Here is a 27,981-nt window from a genome sequence, read left to right as displayed (position 1 = left end):
GGAACTTGCTTATTGTTTAATGTTCAATTTTTGAGAACTTTCTGAAGCCATTGCGCTGTGTGAAAATGACAAGTAGTGTTCACACTGACGGCAGTCATTTTGGCTTGGCACAGCGCTGTGAAGCACATTTTAAGTGACGTCAATGTGAACACTTTGACTAGTGCCACGGGCTGTCAGAAATTGAAGCAGAATATGATGCCGCATTGTGCCCCTACCATAAGTTGCCAGCTCGGTGTCACACAATGGGTCACACTTTTTAAAAATGGGCAACACTTATCAAAGGGTTTGGCGGAATATTTAAAATCTTGAAATTTTTGTGTTAATTGTGCATATATCTATAAAGGTATGCAATAATTGATGCACTGTTCGGCGTTGCCTTTAGCAAAACCGAAATAATCGTAGAAGCCAAATGTTAAACCCTTACAGTTTGGATGATCTGCACTGTAAATTATAGCCTGCCTGCAGCTAAATTTTTGACAAGAAAATCAAAGTTTCCTTCACAGCCAATTTGTCTAGACTGTAAGGTTGATAGCAAGATGAGAAAGCAGCCCTTAGTGCCTTTTTTACCACTAAAATAAATCTAATAAATAAATCTTCAACCCTTAGAAATTTATACTTATTGATCTTATTGGGATATTTTTAATCTTCGCAACAACAGTTGAATAAATAATACAAATTTTGTGATACCCCGAAACTTTTAATTCTTGGTCCTTTCAGTTTTAAATTTTATTATTATTTATTATTTTTATTTATTTTAACTGTTCATTTTAAGTCACATTTTCTAATTTGATGTTGATTTAAATGATGTTTTGCTCTTAATTGACGTTTAATAAATAAATGCACATAAGCGGTGCAGATAAGACACAAAATTATTTGCCTTACATTTTCTGTGTTCATTCTTAGGATCTATACACCGTAAAAAATTTAAGCCGATCAGTCCAACAAGTGTACGATGCAGGCAATCATTTATTTTATGTACATACGATTATTTAAAGATTTCTAAATGCAAAAATCTAGTGGCTTTAGAATTTAGTACCAAGTATGGCGAAAATATAAATAATACCATTATCTACTCTGGAAATAAAAAGTCTTTGATTGGACATTCTATCGTATCAAATATTGGACTTGCTTCTCAGCTTTTTCAGGAAATCCTTAGCTTGTTTATCTCCTTGCCTATTTTCCAGTGCTCGCAGTGTCACGGAATCTTAAAATAAAATGGAAGGTGAATTTTTGAAATATTTCAATTCAGAAACTTTACCTGTGTATTCCGGTCTGCAAAGATTCATTAGAATTTGCTCGTTTTGACAAGCTATGAGATCTGCAAACGTTATATAACATTCGGCAATATATTGGCTTGTCATTCCAAATAAATCTTTGTCCTTTACACTGAATAGAATCAGACTGTTCTCGTTGTTGCGTTGCTCTTCGTTTAAATCACTGTTAAATATACCGAAGTTATAGATCAAACTTTGCACTATTTTTATCGAATTAACTTACATACTAAATTGTTCATCATAAAGGGGGAAGCAATTCTTATTATGAACTGCAGTTTTCAGTGATGTGAATCCATTAAATCGACTCGTGGGCATCATGGAGACTTTTACAAACGAATCGCATAATCCATTTTTATCCATAGGACGCAAATTACGGGCGTTCAATATTTTGAGCTGAAATAAATAATGAATATACATACAAATATATCTATAGGTGTTCTTTACTTGAAAACGCACCAATAACCGGGAATCTGTAAGTTGCGCACTAATTGTAAGTTGTCCAAATTGTGCTATAGAATCTTCTTTTTGATATTTTAATCGATCGAGATAAAATTGATGAATAAGATCAGATGTTTCGAGAGCATGTAGATCCAGTATACTTTCAATTTCCAGTAATATTTGAACATCTGACGTTATAGTATCGCCAATTTTAAAGCAAGATATCATTGTGCGGAGGGTTTCTCTTAAGTTTTGAAAGAAAGCTGGCGGACGGCGTTTCTGTATGAGTACGAGTAAATTCGTTTAAAATTAAATCAATAAAACTAATAAATACTTACATCGAGATTCGACTGAATAAGGTCATATATTATTATTGACAATTCTCCCCAAATGCCTTCCAAAATTCTGCTGAAGTTAACTTCGTTAAGAGTATTATATAAAGTCTCTAGTGACTGTTCTAAGTATATCATCAGCCTTTCCATGGAATTTGAGTCCTTGTGAAGCACTTCAGCTCCTTCAGTAAGAAAACGTCGAATGGGGGGTGACATTTTACGGGCAACATGTTCTATTAACTCAACAATTTGATTACGTTGAGTATCAAGAGCATTATCAATAACGGCCTTTATAGTACTAGTGCATCGTTCAGCCTCTAGATTTGATCTAAACTCTCCTATACGTTTTATAACATCCTCACTTCCGAGTTCCTGTGAAAATAAATATAAATTTATTCAATGAACATTGTTGGTATTATTTTTAATTACGCTACGCAAAAAAATCATACTTTACCTATTATATAAACCAAACCTACATTTTGATCGATAAATAACAAGCTTTTAGAATATTTCTTTTCTTTTACAACCTGTACTTTTGCTGTACTTTTAGCTTCCAAAAAAGTAAAGATTTTGAAAATTTGTATTGGCATTCTTGAGTAATGATGACAGATGTGGACGCACCACTTATAAAAGTAAGAAAAAAAATCAAATTTTAAACAAATTCTAAAAAAAACTCTGCCCTACAAAAAAAATATTTGGCATAGAGTGCTCACAGTTTGTGTATTCTATAATTTAGAATATTCTATATATAGAATATTATTGTCTTATAAATCTTTAAATATTGATTAAAATCGAACTACTACGTCATATAGCATATAGTTATGAAAAACATTCTTACCAAACTTTCAGATTGTGAATTTTCTAATGTTTCAACTTCCTGACCAATTTTGGTCGGTCGAAAATTAAGGTTTTGTTTGAAAACTTTTGTTGTTTTTAAGATATCTCGATTAAACTCGCAAGCACTCCTGACCACTTTTTAATCGGACGACTATCACTTCACTTTGAATCTCCAACTAAAAGAGACAAACAAATAATACAATTTCCGATTTTTCCTAGAATTTAAAGACTTTTTTAATTTTCTTAGTTCAAAAATTAATAGCAGTTAGACTATTGACGAAACTTAAAAAATGTATATAAACGAACTATAGATATATTCATTGGCTTTCAAAAAAGTTAAGCTTTGTAAAATCGGTTTTGGTTTTCTTGAGGAGTTGAGCTGAAATATACACACTTCTACTCTAAAAAAAAGATAAAGATTAAAAAAATTTATACTACACAAAAAAACAAAAGTTGTTTTTGAATATTGTGTCATATACGTATAAAAATAAGGGGGTTTGGTTTTTGTTATTTTCTGGCTGTTGTCTTGTGTCATTAATAATAAATAACTTAAATTATAGACAAACCTTGATAAATGATGGTAAACTTTGCCGGATGTAGTCCATGTTGTTGATAGCTAGGCACCACTCTTCTGATAATACTAGAATAAAAAAACAATAATGTAAATTAAAAGTAAATTTATATTGATTTTTATCATAATACTAACTGAACATGTCGCCATCCTCTCCAATATTTGTTATATTCTCCACACGTCGAGACATGCGTTGTGCGTAGAATACGCAACATCTACATATATCCTAATCTCAAATAATAATATTAAGAAATAAATAATAATCTATTTCAACATCTGACCAAGTATACATTCGCTTTGTTACTTACGTTTACAATTTTAGCTACAAATGTGTAGGAACCTTCTATTTCTGGCCAGTCCAATTGTTGCCAAAATATTTTAATTTGATAAAAAATGGCTAACGTGTCCACTGCAGATGAGCTATATTTCACTGTTTCATCGACAGCATTGAGTTGATCTAAGTCTATAGCTTTCTGAATGCGATTCAGTGCCTTAATTACTGAAATATCAAGCCAATGCGTAACGCCTCTTTCAAACCATTGATAAAAATCAGTCATCTGCAATTTATCATTGGGACAGAGTGATTGTCCTAATAATTGAGAGTTTCAGACTTGATTATCAAGCGAACAAATATATTTTATTTTGCAAAATGCTTACCTAGGGAATTGTAACGTTTGAGCACCAAATAAGCTTCAAATAACGTGGTTCCCATATTTACATTGTCTATATTTGGTAAATATTCGAACTGATCATCGGGGACATCGAGCATTTTAATGTTGGAACACACGTCTATTACTATTGCTTTAGATATTTCCATCAGTTTTGAGTCATAAAACAGATACAATTTCGTTGAATAGTTCAACCGAATTTTGCTGTATGAAAGGAAGATTAAAAATAATATATATTTAAATATTTATAATTTGAACAATATAAAAGGTTGTTTCGCCAAGCATGGATAATATTAATGGCCATGGCTATACGCATATGCATATTAAGTTTAGTTTAAATCAATGGGAATATGTTTAAGGATTTATACTTACTGGTAAAAAAGTTTATCGAAATATTCCATTGCTCGTTGTAGATCCGATCGAACCATTTGTATAATTTGTATTAGATATTGAAGTTTATCTTCATCAGATTCATTATCTTTCGCTTGTTTGCTGCCTTCTATAATGTATTCCAACCATTCCTTTGCACCACTATTTATAGCATCAACGATAGCACTTTCAATATTGTATGGCTCCTCGGAGTCGCCATTTTCTATCCAGCCATAGACTGTTTTCGGAAATATATCAATTGATTGCGGCACATCCAAAGCTTTAAGTTTTGACAGAATATCCAAGACTTCACTAAGTGCTTTAAGTATTTTATTATCACCGATACTTTTAGAACGTAGCTTCCTTAATACCGAAAAACAAGATGGTAAAATTCGCTTGGCACCATCCCAAAATATTTTTACGTCTTCAGAATCATTCTGTAAACAGTTTATCGTTGGAACCAAAATGTCAAGTATGGAATTAAAAAGTACAAAATTCAGTTTGTGCGTCTCATGAACGGTACTATACGCATGCCATTGACAAAGAGCACACTCAAATACGGAAAGGCCACTCTGAACGGCATGCTGCTTTCTGATAGCTTCAGCCATTGTGCTAAAGTTTCCATTCCACCAATAATTAGTCACTTGAGATACATCCAATTCATGCATGAGCAACAGTTTTAGAAGATGTTTATGTTCCTGTCCCGCAACATTCTTGTTTTTCTCAGCACTCAGTGTTACATTCACTAAAACCGAACCTCGGCTTTTGGTTTTGTTCCCTTTTTCCAGCTTGTACCAAATTGTGAGTCCAGAAACTGGTATAGACTATTAAATGTAAAATAAATATGTTAAACTTGATATTTGAATTAATGATTAGAATGTAATTATATTAATATGTACACTTTCTATTCCACTTTCTAAATCAATGTATGAAAAAGAAGCAGATAGACAAAAAATAAAGCAAATTTTGATCAATACATGACGATAAGGACGCTCAGCAGGTAACTGTGAAATATCACCTGGCAATCCGTTTAAAGCTTAAAGGCCTGGTTACACTTAGAGCGAAACGACCGCGAAATCAAAAACTCCATACAAAACAAACGGTAAAAAAATTTTACGATTCGCAGTTTGATATTTAACGTTGTGTTAACTATAACATGGCACTGTTAAAGCCACTCTTCGCAATTACGTATTGGAAATGGGTTTCAAACCTATTTTCGTCAGTCAACAATGAAAAAAATGAGCGCGCCAATTAAGAGCACAACAGAAAGCGTTGTTTTAATGATTTTGGAAAAGTGGATAAGGTGCAGCAAATAAATACCGATAAAGTGAAGAACGCAGATATGAATAAATATAAAAAAAAATAAAATAAAACTTTCTTCATGAAATAAATAAATTAAATAAAATTGAATGTATTCAATAAGCATGCATAACTCTGAAATTACATAAATACAAATAACAAACATAATTAATTTAACGCTTTCCTACATTTTATTTACGAACAGCTGATTTGGTTTAACAGGGCTCAATAAAAGCGCACGGTCGATTAAATACGTATATCGATAGCAAAAATACCAAAATTCTGTACATATCATAACAGCTGATTTTCAGCGAGGAAAAAGGGCAAACGTAACGATTTCAGTTCGCTCCGAGTGTAAACTAGGCTTTAGAACTAATATTTATTATATCATCACTTCTTGCCGCTAAATCGCTCACATACACACACGCATAGATTAACACAAACTAATTTAAGTGACAAAAAATATTTCTATATAATAAAGGGATGTACTTAATACTATACCTTAAGTGTAATAACTGCCCGACCAATTAATTCGTTGTCATGTTTTCCAGAAGAAGCAGTAACGGCAATCTCTTTCATTAACTTACTAAGACCTCTTACGCCTTTGACATCCAAAAGCTTGTTTACTTTTTCCTTAACAGTCTCTGCAGCATCAAAATCCCTGGAAAATTTGTTTAAACAAAAATGATGGAATATGGTTATTCGCATTCGATTAAAAGCAGATGATTTCATAAAGCCTAAATTTAAAAGGTCTTGAAAAAGGTAATATACATTTTAAATTTTTCAAATACGGTAACAGAGATTTCACTTAAGTGACACTCATATTTATTTAAATTTTACTACACCATGTAACCAATTCAAATAGGTAAGTACATGATTATGGTTTTTGTGCTAGAGATAAGAAATTGATCTTGAAATTTGTTTGAAATGTATGTATTAGTTTGATCAGCATCAAAAGCCGAGTCGAAGTAGTCACGTCCGTCAGTCTGTCCGTCCGCCTAGATCTCAGAGACTATAAGAGCTAGAGAAACCAAGTGTTGCACACAGATTTTTTTACGCAGATCAAGTTTTTTTTTAATTTTTTCTGCGCCCCCTTCCGCCCCCGCAAATTGCGAAAAATCACCATATCCACTGGTTTTCTTTATGTTTGGTATCTGTCATCCTATTTAGTCGCAACAATATCGGGTAAACAGAACAGCTGAAAAGTAGTTTTAATTTAAAAAGACATACAAGCTCCTAAATGTATGTAACGGGTATTCCTATAGTCGGGGTCTCGACAATAGCCTTTCCAACTAGTTTTAACAAACTTAATTGGGTACCGAGTGTAAAATCTGTTAACGTTATTCATTCAATCAATATATAAAAGAATTTAAAGATATGCTTACCAAACTTCGATTATCAAAACTTCCTCTCGATGGCCTTCAGTAATTGGTCTACAAGTCAAAGAATATATAGAACGTATAAGTATAATGTTAACAATAATTAAATTACTTAGGTTATTATCAATAGTTAAAATCCATTCAAGTACTCTAGTTGTAATATTAACAGAATGTACAGTTTAAAATTTGCACAACTTATTAAATATAATATATATTAACAAACAATATTCTTCATGTACATTTTAAAATTAATAAACTTACAATGAAAAATGTTCTTCCCATACAGGATTTAAAGTTTCCGTTTTTACCGATGTGTTGTAGCGATGCGAGTTATTTGATTCCAAATACAATGTTACAAACGGGTCAGATAAGCCATTTGAATCCTTTGATAATAAGTTTTCAGCTTTTATGATTTCAATATTTAATCTTATTTTTGGTGGTTCTTTCCTCTTTGCAATTTCAGAAATTTCCAGATGCTTTGAGTTAGGTATTTTAAATACTTCTTGAGCAAACTCAACCAGACTATCTGTACAAACCTCATTTGCCTCACATCCAATGTTGTTGTATATTTCAAATAAAATTTCTTCATACAAGTCTTCAACCTGTAAGAAAATATATTGTTAAGAGTATGCAATTTATGTATTTGATATTTTTAAATTAGTTCGTATGGTAGCTTTTGAATTTGTTTAAAATAGTGGTGTAAATCTAAATTTTGAATCGTGTTTTATATCAAAATAGAATATCGCAAAAATAAGCATCGAGCTGTCGATATATCGGAAAATAGTAGATCGAGTTGCAAACTTCGAGTTTTTTAAAAAAAAATATTTTTTTTATTTGAAAACGTAATTGTAATCACAGAATACACGCATACTTTTATTATAAATCTTATTTTTTTGCATCGTTTTCATGTTTTGTTCAAACTTTGGCAATTTGGAAGGGTATTTATTACGGCCGTTCAACCAAAATTGAACGACCAAACTGAATTCTACAAATGAACTACGAAGAACAAGCCCCAGTGAGTTGTCGATTTTTCATGGAAATCGATTTAATCAAAACCGTCAAAAAAATCATCGAATTGAAGTACTAGATAATCGCTTCCGCGAAAATCGAGTTGTCGATATTTCGATATATTTTTACATCACTAGTTTAAAGCATGTAAAAAACATGGGACAATTTCATAAATTTCCTTTTATATGGATTTACTTATGAGCCTGTTTACGTTTATAAGGCTTTAGACGCTAAAATTATTTTAGTGTAGGAAAATATTTTTGTGTATCCTACGCAGGTAAAGTGAATTATTAATTTTAACGAAGTTTTACACTCGCAGCCAAACCCTCATAAACAAATTTTTTGTATTGTATAGTTTTCTTTATAAAATTTATTAAAATAAGGTTTTAATAAGAGTAGAGCGACAAGTGCCACTGATCACTCCTGCAAGATCTGACTAGCATTCAGCTTTAGATAAAGAATATATGCTTCAATCTATAATTTTTTGTTTTGTTGAGTTCTCTACATACTCAAACGAAGAATAAAATAAAACTGATTTTACTACAGCAGAGCGACCAGACCTGTCTTTATTTTCATTAAAAGTGAACTTTTCAAGAACTCTAATAGTGCAACCTATAGTTTACATAAGTTCGAAAGAGAGTTTAAATAGCTATTTCAAAGAAATTCCAAACAAACTAATTTGTGAAAGTTCCATTTATATCTTCACTTGTTGAGAGGTTTTTGTGGAACAATTTGGGATATTTTCGTGATTTAAAGATTGTACTTCATTGTTAGACCTAGCTACATCTGATTGGGAATTTTCAAATGCTTCCGAAAGAAAATCATAGTGGAATTCTAGTCACTGAAACTGAGCTTACACCTTAGAGAAATTAAATACGTATTTATATATACATATATCTGAATGATTCATTATACGAATGTCGAAAAATATTACTCAGAATACGAAAAGTCGGAAAAAAATTAGGAAATTAAAATTAAGAATCCAAATTTGGGAATCCTAAATTAGGAAACCAAAATTAGGTTATTCGTGTTATTATTAAAAATTAAAGACATAAATTGGAAAGTCAAAAATAAGAATTAAGAAAATCAAAAATCCAAAATATTTTATTAAAAATCGTATGAGGTTCAAAATTTTCGTATTCTGAATATTTTTCTTAGATGAAATTTTGATTCCTATTTTTTTAATCCTAAAATTTTATTCTTTGCTTTTTTTCTATTTGTTTCCAATTCTAAAAAAAAAAATTTCCGAATTCGTATGAGGAACCTATCTGAATTATTATATTTTAGGAATATTCAATATAAAGTAAATGTTTTGCAGATTTTTTTATTAGATAGTAATTTTTTTTAAAAATATTTTTATATATATTGAAGTAAGTAACGGGTATCCTACAGTCGGAATCCCGACTATAGCCTTTCCGACTGGTTTTGATTAAAGATATGGTGAAAAAAGACAGCTTCTGAGTTGTGACTCTTTTTTACTGATATGTTTATTGAAAGAATTCCGGAAGCTACATAGTTGTGTAAAAAAGTACAATATTCAGAAATATCCGCATACATTTATTATTATTTTGTGTGTGTATTTGTTATTTTCTTTATCATTTGCTATTTATTTATAGGGTTTCGATTTTTAATCATTTAATCTCTTTTATAATTTGAAAAGTCAAAACATATCCAATGTGCATATCAAAATTGGACGCGATGATATCACTTTAGCTCGAAAAATCTAATCAAATATGATTGAAACATAGAAACTTTTGCAAAAAGGGGTTCGTTATCAGTAGTTTATAGCAGAACAAGTTGAGCACGCTCGACAGTAGGATACCCTGTGTCCAGGTAATGTTCACTAAAAGTTGATTTTCCCATAAAAGCTATTTGATATAGGAAACCGATCTGCTCCAAATTTCGCCAGGATATATAACACCAACTTAAATGCAGTTTGGTTAAGATATCTCAATAAAAACAAAACTTGATCTGCCTATGGTATCCAGGAACCTACATACCAAGTTTGAAGTCTCTAGCTCTTATGGTCTCTGAGATCGACGCGTTCAAACAGACGGACAGGCAGACGAACATGGCTAAATCGACTCCTGATCATATATTGTATTACATACATTCTGCCAAGCACTTTGGGATCGACTTTATAAACAAAAACAAAAATAACAATACATTTTAGTACTTTTTTTTTGGTGAATGGTAGCAACTCTTTGTTGCCGTTCTCGTTTTGCGCGTTTACTCGGTCTAAATACTCCGAAAAATTAAGTCTTTTAATATTTTGTGTGACCTACGGTTTGGTTTGAGAGATTTGCAAATCAGCTCAAGTCAAAATCCTTAGAGATTTTTGTGGCACCCCAGATTATACCCATTTTTACCCATTTTTAATGGACTCAGGGTATACAAATAATATCCGTTCACTGCATTATTGCTTGTTGCGTTTTGAATAAGTATGTAAGTTAACCTACACGATATCTACTAGTCGATAATTTTGAGTCGAGCATTTGAACGACTTAAAAAAATGTGTCTAAAAAGCATAAATAACTACTTAACATATATTCATGCAAAGGTAAATAAAAGAGTTCTCCGGCAAATACTAAATATTTACTTACAGTCATAGAATGACAAACAGCCTTTGCATGGGATTCCAGTAAATTTTTATGAACACCACGGAAGTGCTGGCTTGATATACTTCCATTTCGATTAAGAATTCGTTTCCGTCGTTCACCCGTTTCATTTAAAGAAAGTGTGGATAATACTTTCCGCACACTGCGGGTCTCATGACCTGCCGTTCGATTTAAACTTAAGGAGTTTAATTTTTTTCCCGTTGAATTTCGTGAACTTTGATTGGGTAAAACGCGGTGCAGTGACAAAAAACTCATTTTCAATAAAAACACAAAAACTCACAGCTTTATTTTTAAATGTACTAGAAATAATTGAATTTATTAATTACTCTCGAAATTATGATCGAAAAAGGATGAACTGTTTACATCTAACGTTTTTATTATTGCGTATATTTAAATATTTGTTATTTTTACATATTGAGATAAAAGTTATCATTGGAAAACTTATTGATCTAAAAACACTTTAGAAATCTGTAAAACCAAAAGTAAAACTCTGTAACAATGTCAATGCTGAACACAAAATATTTCGCAATTTTTAAGTATTACGTTGACCGTGAGCTGAATTGGATGCGAATGAGAAAAATTCAATATTATTTTCTATAAGCAGACGCTTAGTGCCTCGAAAGATAAAGAGAAAAGAATTATATTCTAGAGTGCTTTGAGAAAATGTTTTATTTTTGGAACTGAGAAAAAGCTCAATGATAATGAACGATGTATATTCTAAAGTATGTAGAGCTATTCACAGTAGGAAAAACAAATGCTTTTTGTGTATGTACTGTATATGTGTACACATACTTGTACTACTCGTGTGTAGATAAGTTTTTCTAATACAAACATCTACATTAATATTTAGTGTGTAGATAATTAAGTTGTTTCTTTGGAAAACAGTTCGTTTGTTTACAGTTCGAATTTTGGTTAGTATAAAAATGAGATAAGACAGATGAAAAATGTTTTTGGCGTACCTCATAAGCAAATATAACTGAAGTACATTTTGAGTTTTTACCAATACTCTCCGGCCCTAAAAATGCTTTATATATTCTTGATCAGCATCAACTATGAGAGGTAGAGCAACCAAGGATGGCACACAGACATCTATAAATATAATATAATTTTTGCTTCTCAATTTCCCGGCTCCGAAAATCACACACATACATGATCCCACAAAAAAAACCTCTACACGAGGTAAAAGTCTAGGGACGAAAGTATATTCCAGGCCCAAAATTTTGGATATCCAATTTTGTGACAATAAAAAAAGCAATTGCAAGAATTTCTGATATCCCACAAAAAAAACCTCTACACGAGGTAAAAGACTAGTGACGAAAGCATATTCCAACCCCATAATTTTTGATATCCAATTTTGTAACGATATCAGAATTTTGGGGCTGGAAAATGCCTTCGTCACTAGACTTTTACGTCGTGCAGAGTTTTTTTTTGTGGGATATCAGAAAATTTTGCAATTGCTTTTTTTTTTTGACATTATCACTGCGAACAGCAGTTCGCCCTAGTGACGAAAGCAGCACAAAGGGTGCGAAAGGCGATTAGCAATATATACAGCTTACAATGGAGCCTTTTGTTAGCCTTTTTAATTCTAATTAAAAATACGCGTCGATTGATACCTCGATCACCCGAATCAGATAACTAGTTCAAAAGATAATTAAATTTGAAAATTTTAGTGGACTTCTCAAAATGAGATGAAAAAATTGTTTGTCTGTTTGTTTGGCTTTTTGCATCAAAGCGCTAAAGAAGCTTGTGGGGACTTATTTCTTTTCCAAAATCTCGAAATGTTTGTATTACGACTTTTTGAAAAAAAACCGCTGGTTTAGCGGGAAAACGCTAAATCCCGCTAAAATTGATCCCTCAACAGATTCCAAACCATAGAAGCTACAGATATGTTCTATATATAGTTGGAAAGGTAGTTTTGAGGACTTTTAGGCGTACCTTTAAACATTTTATCTTAAGTACTCAGGTAACATTTTACAGGTGAAATAAGGTTTTTTAGCTTACAGTTTGGCGATTTCTGACAACACGGCTCTAACGATGACCAAAGTTGGTACAATTCAGATTACTATATCATATAGCTCTTATAGGACCAATCGGGCGAAAATCAAGTTTTACTGTGAAAAACTTTTTTGTTTTATGAGAAATCTTAACCAAACTAATACAATATGCATTTAACTTGGTTTTATATATTCTGACCAAAGTTGGTTCAAATCGGACCCCTATATCATATAGCTTTCATAGGACCGATCGGTCCAATATTAAGTCTTAGTATGAAAAACTTTTTTGTTTCACGTGATATCGTAACCAAAATAATATAATATGCATTTAAGTTAGACTTATAGATCCTGACCAAAGTTGGTTCTAATCTAACCACTTTACCATATAGCTGTCAGAGAACCGATCGTGCGAAATCCAAGTCTTTAAAAAAAACTTTTATTTTCATAGTAAGTACAGGGTCTCCGGCAGTAGAGTACGCTCAACTGTAGCAACGAGAGCGAGGCGGAGCCCCCTGGTTCTCTTTATAATTAAAGAAAATTTTTTTATAAATATGAAAGAAATTCAACAACTTAATTTATATATTTTAAAGGTACAATGTCAAAAGCAAAAACAATTGCAAAAATTTCGGATATCACACAAAGAAAAACTCTACACGAACTTAAGTCTAGTGACAAAAGCAATTTCTAGCCCCAAAATTTCTGATATTTGTGACGAACAAAATTCAGCTTAACATTAAAATTTTAAATAAATATATAAATTAATCAAAAAAAAAACCGAAAATTTTTCAAAAATAGCTAAAAATGCAAGTTAGAAAACCTTATTACACCTGTAAAATGCTTAAAGGTGCGCCAAAAAGTCCTCAAAACTACCTTTCAACGATATATAGGACATATCTGTAGCTTCTATGGCTTGGAAACTGCGGGGGTTTCAGTTATAGCGGGATTAATCGTTTTCCCGCCAAACTAGCGTTTTTTTTTTCAAAAAGTCGTAGAACAATAATTTCTAGATGTTCGAAAAGGAATAAATCCGCATCATTACATCTAAGGTATTTTAGCGCTTTGATGCAAACAGAGAAACAAACAAACTGAACTTTCATTTCATTTCGAGATGTCCACTAAAAATTTTTAATTTAATTATCTTTTGAATTAGTTGTCGGATTTGGGTGATCGATCAATCGACGATTAATCGACGCGTATTTTTGATAAGAATTTAAAAAAAATCCAAAATTTTATCAAAAGGCCCCAGCAGGCCTATTATCTGCAATCATTTAAGTTTTGCCCCTCCCACTTACACACCCTTATCTCTTGACCCAGGTGAGTAAGATAAAGTTTTAGCATGCCATTTTGCAAGTTAGGACTAAACCTTTCGGTCGCTATATAACTCGATCTGATCAGACAGTCGTTGCAAATTTTCATTGTTAGCTGTATATATTGCTAGTCGCCCTTCGCACCCTTCGTGCTGCTTTCGTATCTAGCGCGAACTGCCGTCCGCAGTGATGGCCACAGTTTTAACAATTAAAATCTCTTCTTGGTGATTAACGTCTTATATTATTGTTATCAGTCACCCTACTTAATCTCATCAATATCGGATAAGTATAACGGAAATTAAGAGTGTTTAAAGTTTAAGCAACACAAGTGCCTAAAATTAAGTAGAAAAATTAGTTCTTGTGTCAATTGTTGTACACAGTTTGAGCTATTTCCTTTTTGTTAATTCTGTGACTTAATCACGTTTTAAAAACTGCCACATTGGCCATGTGTAACGCTGCCAGAGTTAAGTGAGTACCCTATATATAGTATGGAAAATTTATAAGAAGAATTGTAAAAATTACTGGCTTAAACAGATCACTAATCATCAGTATGTTGGAATTGCCTGAATCAGTCGAATAAGATAATTATATTACGTTCATGGCATATAGCCATTAAAACAATAAAGAACGCTCTTGTTGAATGAACACTTCGACAACGAGATTCCCAGTGCCCTTAGACACCCCGACACATTCAAGTACAAACATATAAAAGCACATTAAATGCATACACTCAAGAACAAATAAATCGCAGCTACGCATGTTGTTCCTAGCATCAGTGTTCTCTTCTTCTTTTGGCCCGACGCTGCGTAAAAATGTTTTTTGTATAACTTCCGTGTTTATTATCGGATCGTGATGAAACTCAGGGAACATCGGCACCAAAATACTTATAATGTGTGCCAAGACTCAAAGGTATAGCTTTGTTTTAAAATTTATCGTGTAATTCGTTTCTTCGAGTTGTGGACGAAGGGAAAGTGGTACCCACAATTTAAAATAAATATGGAGTCACAAACTATTATATTCGCTGAAGGAGACAGAAGATAAACGGACAGGGCGATATCGAATCGGCTAAAGAAACTGGTCAAGAACATATATATTTTATGGAGTCAGTCGTGCCTACTTATGCACGGTACAAATATAAATAAGTGATAACCCTTTTCCTTACATATCTCATTGTGTAAAAGACAAAAATTATTACTTTAAATAGCTCGGCGGATTATATTTATAATAAATCACGTTATCTTTTATAATGTCTACAACACTTTTTACGTAAAAATTTAATATTTTTGTGAAATATTTTACTCTATTTATTTTACTATAATCTATTTTACGGTGCTTCTTAAACCACTTATACTAAAATGAGTTCCAAAATCTAGATAAATTAACGTTAAACTACTTATATTTTTACTTTTGGATCGGAAACAGTCGCAATGGGAACTTTCAGTCAAAAATCAATATTTATTACAAAAAACTTTATTTTTTTTTTTTTAATCTTATTCAATCTGAAAGATATGCATAGGCCGATATCCTGACCAAATTTGGTTTATGGAGTTCCACTTTATTATATAGCTGTAATAGGAACAATCGGTCGAAAATCAATATTATGTAAAAAAAAAATTTATTGTTTTTTGAGATGGAGAAAAAATGTATAATGGTATTGCTGCAATGTATGTATATTCAACCGAATTGAATTAGCCCTGTCCGTCTTCCGACGATTTCAGAGACTATAATAGCTGGATACTTATAATCTATTGAGATGTCAAGATGGGTATTTAAATTCCTAAATACTAGACGATTTAAAGATTCAGACCAAACGGAAATATTATTTCACAATTGTTGCAATTCGAGAACTATAACTAACACCGTGCAGATATCTAATACACACCCTAACCAGAGATGCAAAACAAACATTTATTATTAAAATTATACTTACATTCATACAAATCGCCGTGTCAAAAACAGCTTCTCGTATGTTGTCAGCCGTGGGAACACTTTGTACACTTTGCACATCAACGTCAATGCTTTTTTCGTATTTGACTTCTAACCCACTGTCTGTGCAAGAGCCGTCATCAGTTTTCTCCGCAATACTTTCTTCGTCTTCATTAAATGGAGCCAGTGAAGTCTGGAAGACATTTTCATCCAGCTGCGATTTTTGTCGCAACAGATCTCCAAACTTTTCAAAGAAACCATCATCAGAATTTTGCAATCTGCAAAAGGAAGTAAATTTATATATGTAGATTTAATTCTAAGCTCCAGACAATTGAGATCCGGAAATTCTAGCTTATAACTTTCATACAGAAAAGCAAATAGAAACACAACCATAATAATAAAGAATTTTTTTTGTATTTATTTTAATACCATGTGTATATACTCTGTGTATATATGTACAGCCGAGTCGATACACTTATGTCCGTCTGTTCGTATGAACTAAAAGATCTAAGAGATGGTCAGAGTTAGGCGTATATTTAAAATGCAGAGTCCCTATAATTTTAGATAGATCAAGTAAATGTTAAATTTTTTTCCACGCCCACTTTTTGGGACGTAGTTCTAAAAAAAACCGAGACTATCAATAAAACTTGGTGGTGATATGTCAATACTGGCAAGTGTCTGCCTATGTCTTATACGTCCTTTCCAAATTTCGTAAAGAAAAACTACTTTGTTCATCAGGGCTCAACTACATCACCGCGATCGAATCGAGCTGGGGCCGGAGCTCCCAAGTGATAAAAAAAAAACTTCCCATATTTGCATTCTATAATAGTATTATTTAACTGGTAAAATTTTATCTTGTTTTTCAAGTGAAGGCATGTTTTTAAATCATATAAAATAAAATTTACAAAACATTACTCAAACTGCAGTGGTTTTATCATGGCTTTGCTTTAAGCCTTTGAATTTTGAATTTTATTTTTGAATTTTAAATGAAGCTCCATTATAATAATTCCAAGCAAACCCCTAATATGCCCTGCCGGTTTTCCACCATAGATTTTAATGTTTAATATCTTATCGGAAGCTTAATTAATCCAATTATATAATCACAGGAAGGAGAAAAATCATTATTAATTTGTTATTTAAAAAATGTATATAAGTCCGTGAAAGTATAATGTTTTAAAATCGGCTGAGTGATTTTCAAGTAATGTTGAATATGAATGAATTCTAAAAATTAAAAAAAGTTTAATTACAAAAAAAAAATTTTAAGTGGGGGTGACAACTTAGGCTCCAGGAACATTTTGTCTATGCAAGCATAACAAAACTTTTCTCATGTTTTGCATCCATTGTTTAAAAGTTCTTTCCTTAAAATTTGTTTCAACTGATTGTATTATTGCAATGAGTTTGATCATTTTGAGCTGTGATAGCATCTTTTAAAGTACATTTTTTAATTTTTTCCTTTGGGAATACAATACATAACAATTTTCAATATAATTTCTTTATTTTGAAGGATCTAGCAGCTAGCTGTCGAAATTGGAAGTTCGGGCCTGTGGTAAGCCTCATAAAAGTTTGAAAGCGCTGAAGCAATCGCTGCGCTTGGAGTGGAACCGATTGTCGCCCGAAGACCTGCGACCTGTGCATCTCCGCTGGACGGGGCCATAACGAAACCGACTTAGAATCTTACTACCAGTGGTCCAAGTTATCGTTACTAATTGTTGTTTTGCCTAATTTCTTTCGTTTATTAAAATTATGATTGAAAATGTTTGTTTCCGTTATTTCTGGTCACCCGGTATATAGTAAAACTTAATGAATTTTAAGTTTGGGTTTCTTCGTGTGTCTTCTGGATTCTATTGTCTTTGACATAAAACATGAATATCATATAAAATTTAAGAGCCACTGTTTACGATTTTTGATTGCCACATCATTTAACTTTCTACAACACTCGTCATTTCATTTAGATTTATATTTAATTTACATTCTGTTTTTTTACCTTTTAGCTCCACATACTAATATTGACTGCGCACACTGTAGCCTAAAATTATTTAATCTATCGCGAAACTTCATTTCAAATTTGCCTTTAACTTGCATATTCTCAAGTATGTGTAAAAAGGAATTTCATTTAATAAAATCAATGGTTAAATCGATTTCCCACACAAAACAAAAAAAAAATCGTTGACAAACTGATTAACACACCTTTCAAACACGACTATTGTGAACTAACTGCTTTAATAATAGAAGCTTCACAGGTTAGCAGGGAAAGATATGTATGTATAAGCATTGGACAACATAACATTTGTACGTATGTAGATATATATGTTTATACCAAAACATAGAAACCCGCTTACACAGATACATATAATGAATGTAAATTTCTCGCTTCGTGAACTTGACTTACAATAGTATGTGTATGTTCAGATGCGTGGCTATTCACCATGCAGAAAATACTCCGTTGAACGTACACAGAAGCGTTGCACCCCTCAACAAGAACAAACTGCATTGAATACTAAACAGGAAAGTGTATTACTCACGGGCGTAGGCAGTGGGCACAATTTTTTGTTCTTAGACCCACACTAAAAACCGGTATACTGCCATGAATACCATGAGTACCACAGTTGGAATTTATTCTCAAGCCCTCTAAGCAGTGAAAAGTACAAAATTTGAGATATCTTTGTTATTTAATGTGATGTGATACAACTCTTAGTGGATTTAAAAATTTGTAAGCTGTGAGTGAGGGCAATGTCTACGCCCTTGGTCAGTACTCTTGGATCAGTACTCTTCAGCTCCGTCTACTAGTTCATGAATAAAAAAGCGATGACCATGGTCAATTTACTTAAATGTGACGTATTCTTAAATAAATTCACCATTCTTGCTCAACAAAACGTTTCCTTACGTCGGTATGAAAAAAATATACCAAAAAGAGTCAAAATACAGGCTAACGTGTTGTTAAAAAATTAACTTTTGTTATTGTGGTCACAAAATTAAAGCGTTTTAAAGAACGATATGTTGTGAGAATAACTGTAGTGTGAAGTTTGACTATGAGCTCGATAAATTTCATATGTGAAAAATAAATATATGCGTTCAAATTTATGACCGCTTTCTGCGTTTCTTTAGAGCATTATTATGTCTTTCACATAGATATTTCTTGACTCGTTGATTTATCTTAAACTTTTCTAATGTAGTTGGGTAAAACGATGCTGATGGAATAAAGATTTTAATTACAACCGCCCCAAGCTCGCTTCACTAGCGGTAAGGAAAGTGAAAAGAGTGGCACTTCTTATACCTTGCTTTAATAAACTTCTTCAACACAAAAATTTAATTTTGTAAGCCAAAAACATCGATGATAAAGCATCGTTATTTATTTTTTGGCGCCATTTCAAATTTCAATTACATTAGTGAAAGGATTTCGGCTTTATACATGTTATCCTCTCCTATTACCTTTTATACATAAAAAAAATGTAAATAAATATAATATGACAATAAAATTAAAGGATTTTTATTATGGTCTGTCCTTGAATTACACAATCTCTGAACACCACCACCAAACTATAGCTTTTCCAACTTTTTGAGCAATGAATTGACGCTTTTAAATCACGCTTTTGAAATTACGCTCATGAATGACACTTTAAAATGCCGCCTTATAAAATGCACGCCTGCAAAAAAAAATCATCGATGATTTAAAAAATTCCAAAAATATCGATGAATCGATAATTTAGTCGATTTTTCATCAGCTCTTTTACTAAGTTTTTCCATCGTTCGTACGAAACAATTATTATCAGGAATAACACTATTTGATCAAAGTTTAAAATTTTTTGTTGTTGGACATTTCCTGCTGAATGTAAGAATTAGTAGCTGATTTATATAATAGAACTGCAGGTTCTGTCTTTTAAGGTCAAAGGGTCTTTATTTATAACAATGGGTTTATTCGGCAGGTTTTTTTAATCAGAAATCCCTTCTTTACTTCTTATGGATCAGTAAACAGTACTTGCTAAATGACATGGTACCTTCTTATACAAATCAGACTCCTACGTTTTATCACCGTTCGTACCAAGCAAATATTATCAGTTATTATACTATTTAAAAAAAAAAATTAAAAATTTTTTGTCGTTGGAAATTTTATGCCCAATGCAATAGGTAGCAATAAATTTAACAAATATAAAATTTTTTGTAAGATAAACGAATAATTGTATGAACGCTGCTAGATGTGGCAGAAAAGTTAGATATTTGGCGTGCAAAAGCGAATCTGTGAGTTTATTTTAGATATTGCAAAAATTAATAAAGGTTTTCACACTAAAAGTGAATGTGAACCCGACATTCATATGGCAGCTATATGATATAGTCATCCGATTTTCAGCAAATTTAGAAAAAAAAAATATTTTTTTAGTTTGGTTGGGATAGCTCAAAAATTAAAAAAAAAAGTTTTGTACTAAAAGTTAATTTGCATCCAATGGTTTATATCCTATAGTCATTTGATTTAAGCCAAATTTCGACAGGGTGTAACATTTAGTAAAAAAGACATATTGTGTTAGTTTGGCTGAGTTAATTTAAAAAAAAAAAACAAACATAAAAATTCTTTATACTCAAGGTTAAGTTGAACCCCATTGCTCCTATGGCAGCTATAAGATATAGTCACTCGATTTTAACCAAATTTGTACAGGATGTAACATATTCTGTGAGTTTGGTTAAGAAAACTCAAAACAACAAAAAAGTTTTTCCTACCAAAGGTTAAGTTGAACCAAATGTCAGCTATATGATATAGTAACCCGATTTTGACCAAACTGTAAAAATTAATAAAAATTAAAATCTCGCCTAAAATCTCGCCACCATCCTCTGCACTACCTAAGCACTAAATCAAAATAAACGCAAACTTTGAGGGTCGAATTTTCCAAAACGCGAACTTATCTCCCGATGAACTTTGTTGTCCCAAAATTTCAAACTCATAGCTTAAGGCGTTTGGCCTGTACAATGATGAGTGAATGATCGTAACATTTTATGCCTGAGACTAATATAGTGATCGCAGTCTGTTAACAGCAGCTTTGGCATCTGTAAAACAAATTTTATGCTGTAGCCCTGATGTTAGCTTTCTTTGCAGCGTAAGCATAACAAATAGCAACAATATATAGCCAAATTTCATTCTTATAACGATTTAAAAGAAAAGATCTTTACACTCAGAAAAAATGTCGTTCTGCGGGTTTGATTTAAGAATGTTTTCGCACTAAACTTTTAAGGTCATTTCGTACTAATATTACTTCACTTAAGTACAAATTGTACTCGAATTTCAAAAAAAAGTATGTTTTTTTTTTTAAACAAGAACATAATACCAAGTACAAGACCGTTTCGTACTTAAAATATCTTTGTATTCTGTATAATGTATAGAAATATGGTAGATATATTGAATTTTTATGACAACAGAAAAACAATAGTATCAAAATAGTCAAAGCACTCTTTATTGTTGGCCAATAAATAGGAGGACTTTTTTTTAAGTCTTGTGGCTCGATGGCTAGAGTCGCCGGCCAAATAAAATAAAATATAAAATTAAGAAAAATAAATAAATATAAAATTAAAAATAATAAATAAATATAAAAAATTAAAGTGCAAAAAAAAAACAGCAAAGCAACCAAGTAAAAAAAAAACAAACCAAAACAAATAAAAAACAGTAAAATACAGAGAACAAAATTAAAAAAAAAAAACAAAGTAAAAAACAAAATAAAAAAAAAAACAAAGAAAGAAAAGAAAATAAAGTAATAAAAAAAACTAGTCGGAAAGGCTGTAGTCGAGATCCCGACTAGAGATGGGCACGGGGCTTTTCGGGCTTCGTGTCACGCGGGCCTCTTCAAAAAATCCGCGGGCTTCGGGCCTGAAAATCGAAAACGGGCTCGGTAGGCCCGAAAAGTCACGATTTTACACTTACTTTTTATATGGATTAATAAAACTTTTTCTGTAATAATTCACTGTTAATATCATTCATGCATATATATTATCGATACGCACCGATTTGCTTATCAAGTTTAATTTTTCAACCTATCAAATGCGTAAATAGGAGGAAAAAACATAAATCGCTAAAATTAGCAAAGAAAATAAATCAGGTTTTTACATAACAAGTAAATTTCAAATCGGATTTGGAAAAAAGTTATGAATATAAGAAAAGTAAATAAAAATTTGTCTATGCTATATCATAATTTCGGCCCGGGCTGGGGCCGGGACTTTTTGAAAATATGACAGGGCCTGGCTTTACAAATTGATTTCGGGCCCGGGCCTCAAAAAGAAGGCCCGTGCCCATCTCTAATCCCGACCATAGTATATCCGTTACTTGTTTCAATATATATAAAAGTATTTTAAAGAAAATACTTGTAGTACTTTGAAAATATTAAATCGCCATAGCTGCCGTTCTGTCTTCTAGGCGGAGGGAGCCGTGACAAAAATGTAAAACAAACTTGACCTCTTCTAACGCCTTTGGGATCTGCGTGCGAGAGTTTGGTTGCTCTATCTCTCTTATAGTCTCTGAGATTTAGGCGCCCACACAGGCGGACGGACGGATAGACGGACTTTGCTATATCGAGTCATCTGTTTGATGCTGACCAGAAAATATTTACTTTGCAGGGTCGAAGGGTCCTTCTCCCTGTTACATACATTCCAACAAACACAATATCCCTTTTATTTATTTTTTAAGTAACTGGTATAAACACTATATTTTAACATAATAATATTTTCAATTTATTGCATATGAGCATTTCCACAACCCCGTTACGTTACATTAAGTAGCAATTCAGTTTAACTATATTTAGGGAATAAGATGAAAGGAATCGTCTTTTCCGGTTAAAAAATATAACAAAAATATGCGATGACGTAACGTTACGAAAATGAAAGTTTTTTTGAGTTGGGACTCCGCAAAAAAGCAATTTTTAGGTAAAAGGTATGTAGGCTGTTTGCCTAATGTGTAATGTGTGATTAAAATATTTATATAATCTTCATATTTAATTTTTTCTTGTTCGTCACAAAATTGGATATCAGAAATTTTGGGTCATCTAGCCTTTTGTCCCTAGATCCCTTGACCTCGTGAAAATGTTTTTTTTTTGGAAGATATCAGAAGTTATTTTGTTTCAAATGTTACTGATTGTTATTTTACTAATATTAAAAAGCAGTTGTAGAAAGATGCCAACAATTTAATTCTTTTAGCTTATTACTGCCAGCAATGCTACAAAAAAAATTTCTGACAACTGGTTATTGTCGCAACGCGAAAAAATTTCTGGCAACACTGATTATATTTGCCGCTCAAAAGCTGTCTGCTACATAGGTTCGCAGCTATGTCAAGTTATTGCTGCCATCATATTTTAACACTATGAATAATGTAAATATACACTTATTTGTTACAATCTTGAGAAAGCGAATTGTCACGGACAAGTGTGATATGTCAAAAAACGAAATTTTATTGACTATAACATATTAAAATTTGATAAAAATGTTGAATGCCAATTTTTCCAAAATCGCCAAAATGTGAGCCAAAAAACATTTTTACACCAGTAAAATTATACCTGATCACTTTATATAAAAAGATTAGAGGCACGTCTAAAAACCCTCAAAATTACCTTTCCAAAAATATATAGAGGACATATCTGTAGCATTTATGGTTTGGAAACTGCGGGGGCTTAAATTTTAATTTAGCGTTTCCCGCTAATTTAGCGGTTTTTTCGAAAAGTCGTAAAACAAACAATTCTAGATTTTCGAAGAGGAATAAATCCTCATCATAAAATCTTAGCTTTTGTAGCGCTTTGATACAAACAAACAAACACACAAACAAACTGACTTTTTATTTCATTTTGAGAAGTCCACCACTATTTCAAATGTAATTATCTTTTGAACCAGTTATCGGATTTGGGTGATCGAGGTATAAATCGTCGCGTATTTTTAATTAAAAAAAAACAAAATTTTACCAAAAGGCCTCAACAGCCCCTCTAGCGGCAATCATTTAAATTTTGCACCTCACACTTATATCATGAACCAGGAGAGCTAGCAAAAGTTTTAGCATACCATTTTGTTAGTTAGGACTAAACCTTTCGATCGGTATATAACTTGATCTTATCGGACAGTCATAGCAAATTTTCCATATAAGCTGTATATATTGCTAGTCGCCTTTCGCACCCTTCGTGCTGCTTTCGTCACTAGCGCGAACTGCCGTCGGCAGTAATAAGCAAAAATATGCGATGACGTTACGTAACGAAAATGGAAGTTTTTTTTTGTGTTGGGACTGAAAAGCGCAAAACTCTGCGAAATAGGCAAGCCTTTTTGGAAAAACATTTTTGAATATAATGTTAAATAATGTAAGTTAATTTCCACGTTTTTTAATTTAAAATTCTCTTCAACTTCTATTTTAATTAGCCTTATTATGACAAGTTACGTTAGATGACGTTACGTTACATAAATTTCCCTAGCATTTTATAGGAAATGCATAAATTAATATATTTTAACTTTTTTAGTAATTTACAAACTTGTATATCTGAAATGAAGTGTTTTCTTTTGGATAATTTCATGGGATTTGTAAGTTTGTAATATCGATAAAAATTATAAACTAGGCGCGACTTTTAATTTGTCGTGTTTCCACGTTAACAGAGTGGAGTTTCCACTAATGCTTACGATATTGTCAACAATTTTGTCAAAATAGATTTTTGCGACAATATTTCACAAAGAATATACAGGGGCGTTCCAGAAATGTAAGCCAACCGAAAAGCAACCAAAAATTTATTGACTTTTGTTGGTTTTGGTACAGACTTGATAAAGTGGCGGGTTAAAAAAAAGGGGATAAAATAGCGAGGGTAATGTCGCACAATTCTATCAATATATATATCATCGTCAGAATAAATGTTGCTTTTCACCAAATAATATCTATAGATGTATCAATAATGTACCAAATCTGCTAGATAATTCTTTATGTGTACAGTACATTTTGGTACTATGTATTTTTTATCAAACGTTATGTTAGCTCTTTTGTTATCTTAATAAATGAAAGTTAGAAAATATTAGTCAGCTGTCAGCTTTAGAGGCAAACGTTGATTCGAAGACGTGCAGAATCATAACAGTGAATTTGTCAGGTGAGACGTCACACAGTGGGACTATCTCTGATTCTGCAGTACAAAAATCATATCTTTTGAGCCAATAAAGATATTTTAAAAATTTGATAAAAAAAACTTCTTGAGCTTTAAAATGAGTGTTTGCACTGCGTGATAGGCCTACTGGTTGATTCAGGGCTTTCGATCAAAGTTGAAAAATATTTTCAATGCATAATTTACATGTAAAATTTAAAAAAAATCAATTTGCCCAAAATATAAATTTCATTCTTTTTTCATATTTTTAACAACTTAATTAGTATTCTTACGCTGATTTAAAAAAAAAGAACAAATTTTTTTTTTTAATCTCTTATAATTGCACTGCGCTCTTCCGCTTCTATCACCATTTTTTTTGCGAGGTTGCATAAGTTTTTGCTCTGTAACTTTTTTGACGCTCCTGGACGCAAGAAAGACCGGGGCTACTTAGTAAGAGAATTAAGAAGACTCCTGTAGTAGTGGGATTGAGTCCAAAGGGGTACATTTGAAGTTATATTCCATTAAAGTCAAATAATAGCCTTATTTTAGTGTTTTTTTTTAAACGTTTCTGGGATAAAAAGTCAACAAAGTCAATTCTACGGCATTTAATTAGAAAAGAACATGCTTTGCAGATGTAATCAAAAACATAAAGATCGGTCGTATAACTTCACAACAAACCAGTTTTAAAGTTTGCATATTTAGCAACTGAAATAAGGGTCAACTTTGAGAGGCTGTCACGCCCACAAATTTTACCTGATTTCAAAAATCTATTGGATTTGCAATCTTTAAAGATTTCTCTATTGAATGCATTTATTACTTTTACAATCGCTTTCATCGAAAAAATGATTTAAATACCGTCCCCACCTGCTTATGTCCCACTGTGCGTCACCGGCTTTTCTGACAAGTCACATAATCTGTGGGGATTTCTGTAACACCTCTGAATATTCTACTTTAATAATGAAAACTTTATAGACAAATTTACTTGTACACAGATTGTACCAAATTTGTACCAATACTATGTATGCATTCATTTGTTTGTAGAATACTATGTTTGTACTTAAATGGTAACATGTTAGTTAATAAACAAACCGGATTTGCTATCATATGAGAAAAGTGTATTTCATATTTGTAATTCTGTGATATATATGTACATTTATGTACACATGATTTGCGTACATTAATATGTACATCTTAGTGCTTGATATAGTGATAAACACATGTTCATATACATATGTATATGTTCTGTACCCTTATTAGATTTATACGCGAATAATTATAAATGTATAAATTATACACATACATACATACGTATCGTATACAATCTATTGTGATTCATGCTTATTGTGTGCTCATTTTAAAACTCACTGATGCTCGTGCTCCGTAGGAGGGTTCATTTTTATCTCTTGCAATTTATTATAAACGCCTTTCCACATTTGCTCCTCATCCATTTTGTTGGTGTTTCGAATTTGGTACCGGAGAGCGAAAGAAATAACTACAACAGAAAAAGCACCTCAAAGCACGGAGACAGCACGGAACGAACTGATGTGAAATCAGCAGTGAGTCAAAGCTTCTCTCCAACTTATGACGCTTTTGTTAATCTACGTTCTACACTCACATTTATAAATAGCTTATGTGTGTACTTGGATGCTGAATTTCTTTACAGTGCGAACATTTACCCATATGATCTGTAAGTAAGCTATTGCAAGTTGCAAATTCAACTGAAACTGAAATGGCAGTGCATTCTCCGAATAACTAAATAATAAAAAAGCTTTTTCGTTATTCTTTTTGTATATTTCAAAAAAAAAAAAAAAAAACAACACTGACTTAAAACATGTTTTTCCAATTTGATTTTACTCGCGGCTTTTTTTAGGAACTTAAAGTGTTTAATCTCCGGATGCTAGATTTTTGGACATAGGACATTGAAATACAAACATAAGTCTGATTGATTTTTGATATTTACAATTTATCAGAGTACACTGATAAAAAAATGCGTCGAGAACATAAAATTCTTAAATTAAAAGAACACATCTTGATTTTAAGAACATTATAGATAAAACCAAGTCATTATTTTAAGAATAAATGTTCTTAAAATTAAAATAAATAATAAAATTAAACAAAATAGTTCTTTACATTTATAATTTTTTTTATTTTTACATTTTGATTTATTTGCATTTTATACTGTTTTAGTAATTTTATAATTGTTATTTTAATTTGTTATGAGTGGGATTCGAACCGCCGCCTATTGCTTCACAACTGAAGCGGCCTCTCTAACCAGAGCGCCACGGTACCACCATTTGTTCGATTCTTTGTCTTTTGATATACTTATTAGCATATAAAAAAAACTAAAGCTTTTTAAATTCGGGTTTGGCAGTTTGAGAAATTGTGAAATATGCAATCCTCTCTGAAAAAGGTAAATCTAAAATTAAAATGAAAAAATTCGGGTTGTCCAAAAACAGCTTTTGTAATAGTACTTACAGATTACACTTAATTCTTAATTTATCAAAACCATTTTATTTTATACACTTTAATTTTTAAAATTTGGTATTTTTTTAAAGCTTAATCTAAAGGTGAGCTTGAATTTTTAAGCGTTTCTTAAGATTGCCACAACCGATTCTAATAAGTTTTATACTTCCTGATAGATAATGAGCAAAAAAAAACAAAAATTGTTATACTAAACCTTAATTTTTGACCGATTATTCCTGGTCAGCTATATGTTATAGTGAACCGATTTTAACCAAATTTTGTCAGGACGTATAAAACAAAAACAAATTCATAATAATATCATGTGAGATTGGTTGAGATATATCAAGAAGCAATAATGTTTTTCTTTTTAAAAGCTCCCATGACAGCTAAATACATGATAAAGTCAGATTTTCAACAAATGTAGTAAGAA

General features: G+C 31.8%; 1 protein-coding gene across 2 annotated transcripts; it reads right to left on the bottom strand.

Moving 5' to 3' along the window:
• Positions 1-807: 807 nt before the first annotated feature.
• Positions 808-26,640, bottom strand: LOC117782597 (protein unc-13 homolog 4B). Of its 2 annotated transcripts, XM_034619615.1 has the most exons (15): positions 26,454-26,640; positions 16,025-16,298; positions 7,429-7,769; positions 7,174-7,221; positions 6,290-6,449; positions 4,493-5,313; positions 4,110-4,324; positions 3,761-4,041; positions 3,588-3,678; positions 3,448-3,521; positions 2,051-2,416; positions 1,731-1,991; positions 1,498-1,667; positions 1,259-1,437; positions 808-1,204 (listed from the first exon to the last, which is right to left on the bottom strand). In XM_034619615.1, the coding sequence occupies exons 1-15, from the start codon at positions 26,534-26,536 to the stop codon at positions 1,113-1,115; spliced, it is 3,456 nt and encodes a 1,151-aa protein (XP_034475506.1). In that variant the 5' UTR covers positions 26,537-26,640; the 3' UTR covers positions 808-1,112. The 2 variants fall into 2 exon arrangements, with proteins under 2 accessions (XP_034475506.1, XP_034475507.1); XM_034619616.1 differs by lacking the exons at positions 16,025-16,298; positions 26,454-26,640 and adding an exon at positions 10,779-11,226.
• Between the last annotated feature and the right edge of the window lie 1,341 nt (positions 26,641-27,981).

The sequence above is a fragment of the Drosophila innubila genome (assembly GCF_004354385.1).
Source record: "Drosophila innubila isolate TH190305 chromosome 2L unlocalized genomic scaffold, UK_Dinn_1.0 5_B_2L, whole genome shotgun sequence".
NCBI lineage: Eukaryota > Metazoa > Arthropoda > Insecta > Diptera > Drosophilidae > Drosophila > Drosophila innubila.
This window is presented reverse-complemented; position numbering and strand designations above follow the sequence as displayed.

Coding starts and splice junctions, on each gene's coding strand:
- LOC117782597 (XM_034619615.1), bottom strand. CDS start 26,536: ATGGATGAGGAGCAAATGTGGAAAGGCGTTTATAATAAATTGCAAGAG. Junction 7,770..16,024: donor ACACGGCGATTTGTATGAAT/GTAAGTATAATT, acceptor ATTTTCTTACAG/GTTGAAGACTTGTATGAAGA. Junction 5,314..6,289: donor GGGCAGTTATTACACTTAAG/GTATAGTATTAA, acceptor TACATTTAATAG/TCTATACCAGTTTCTGGACT.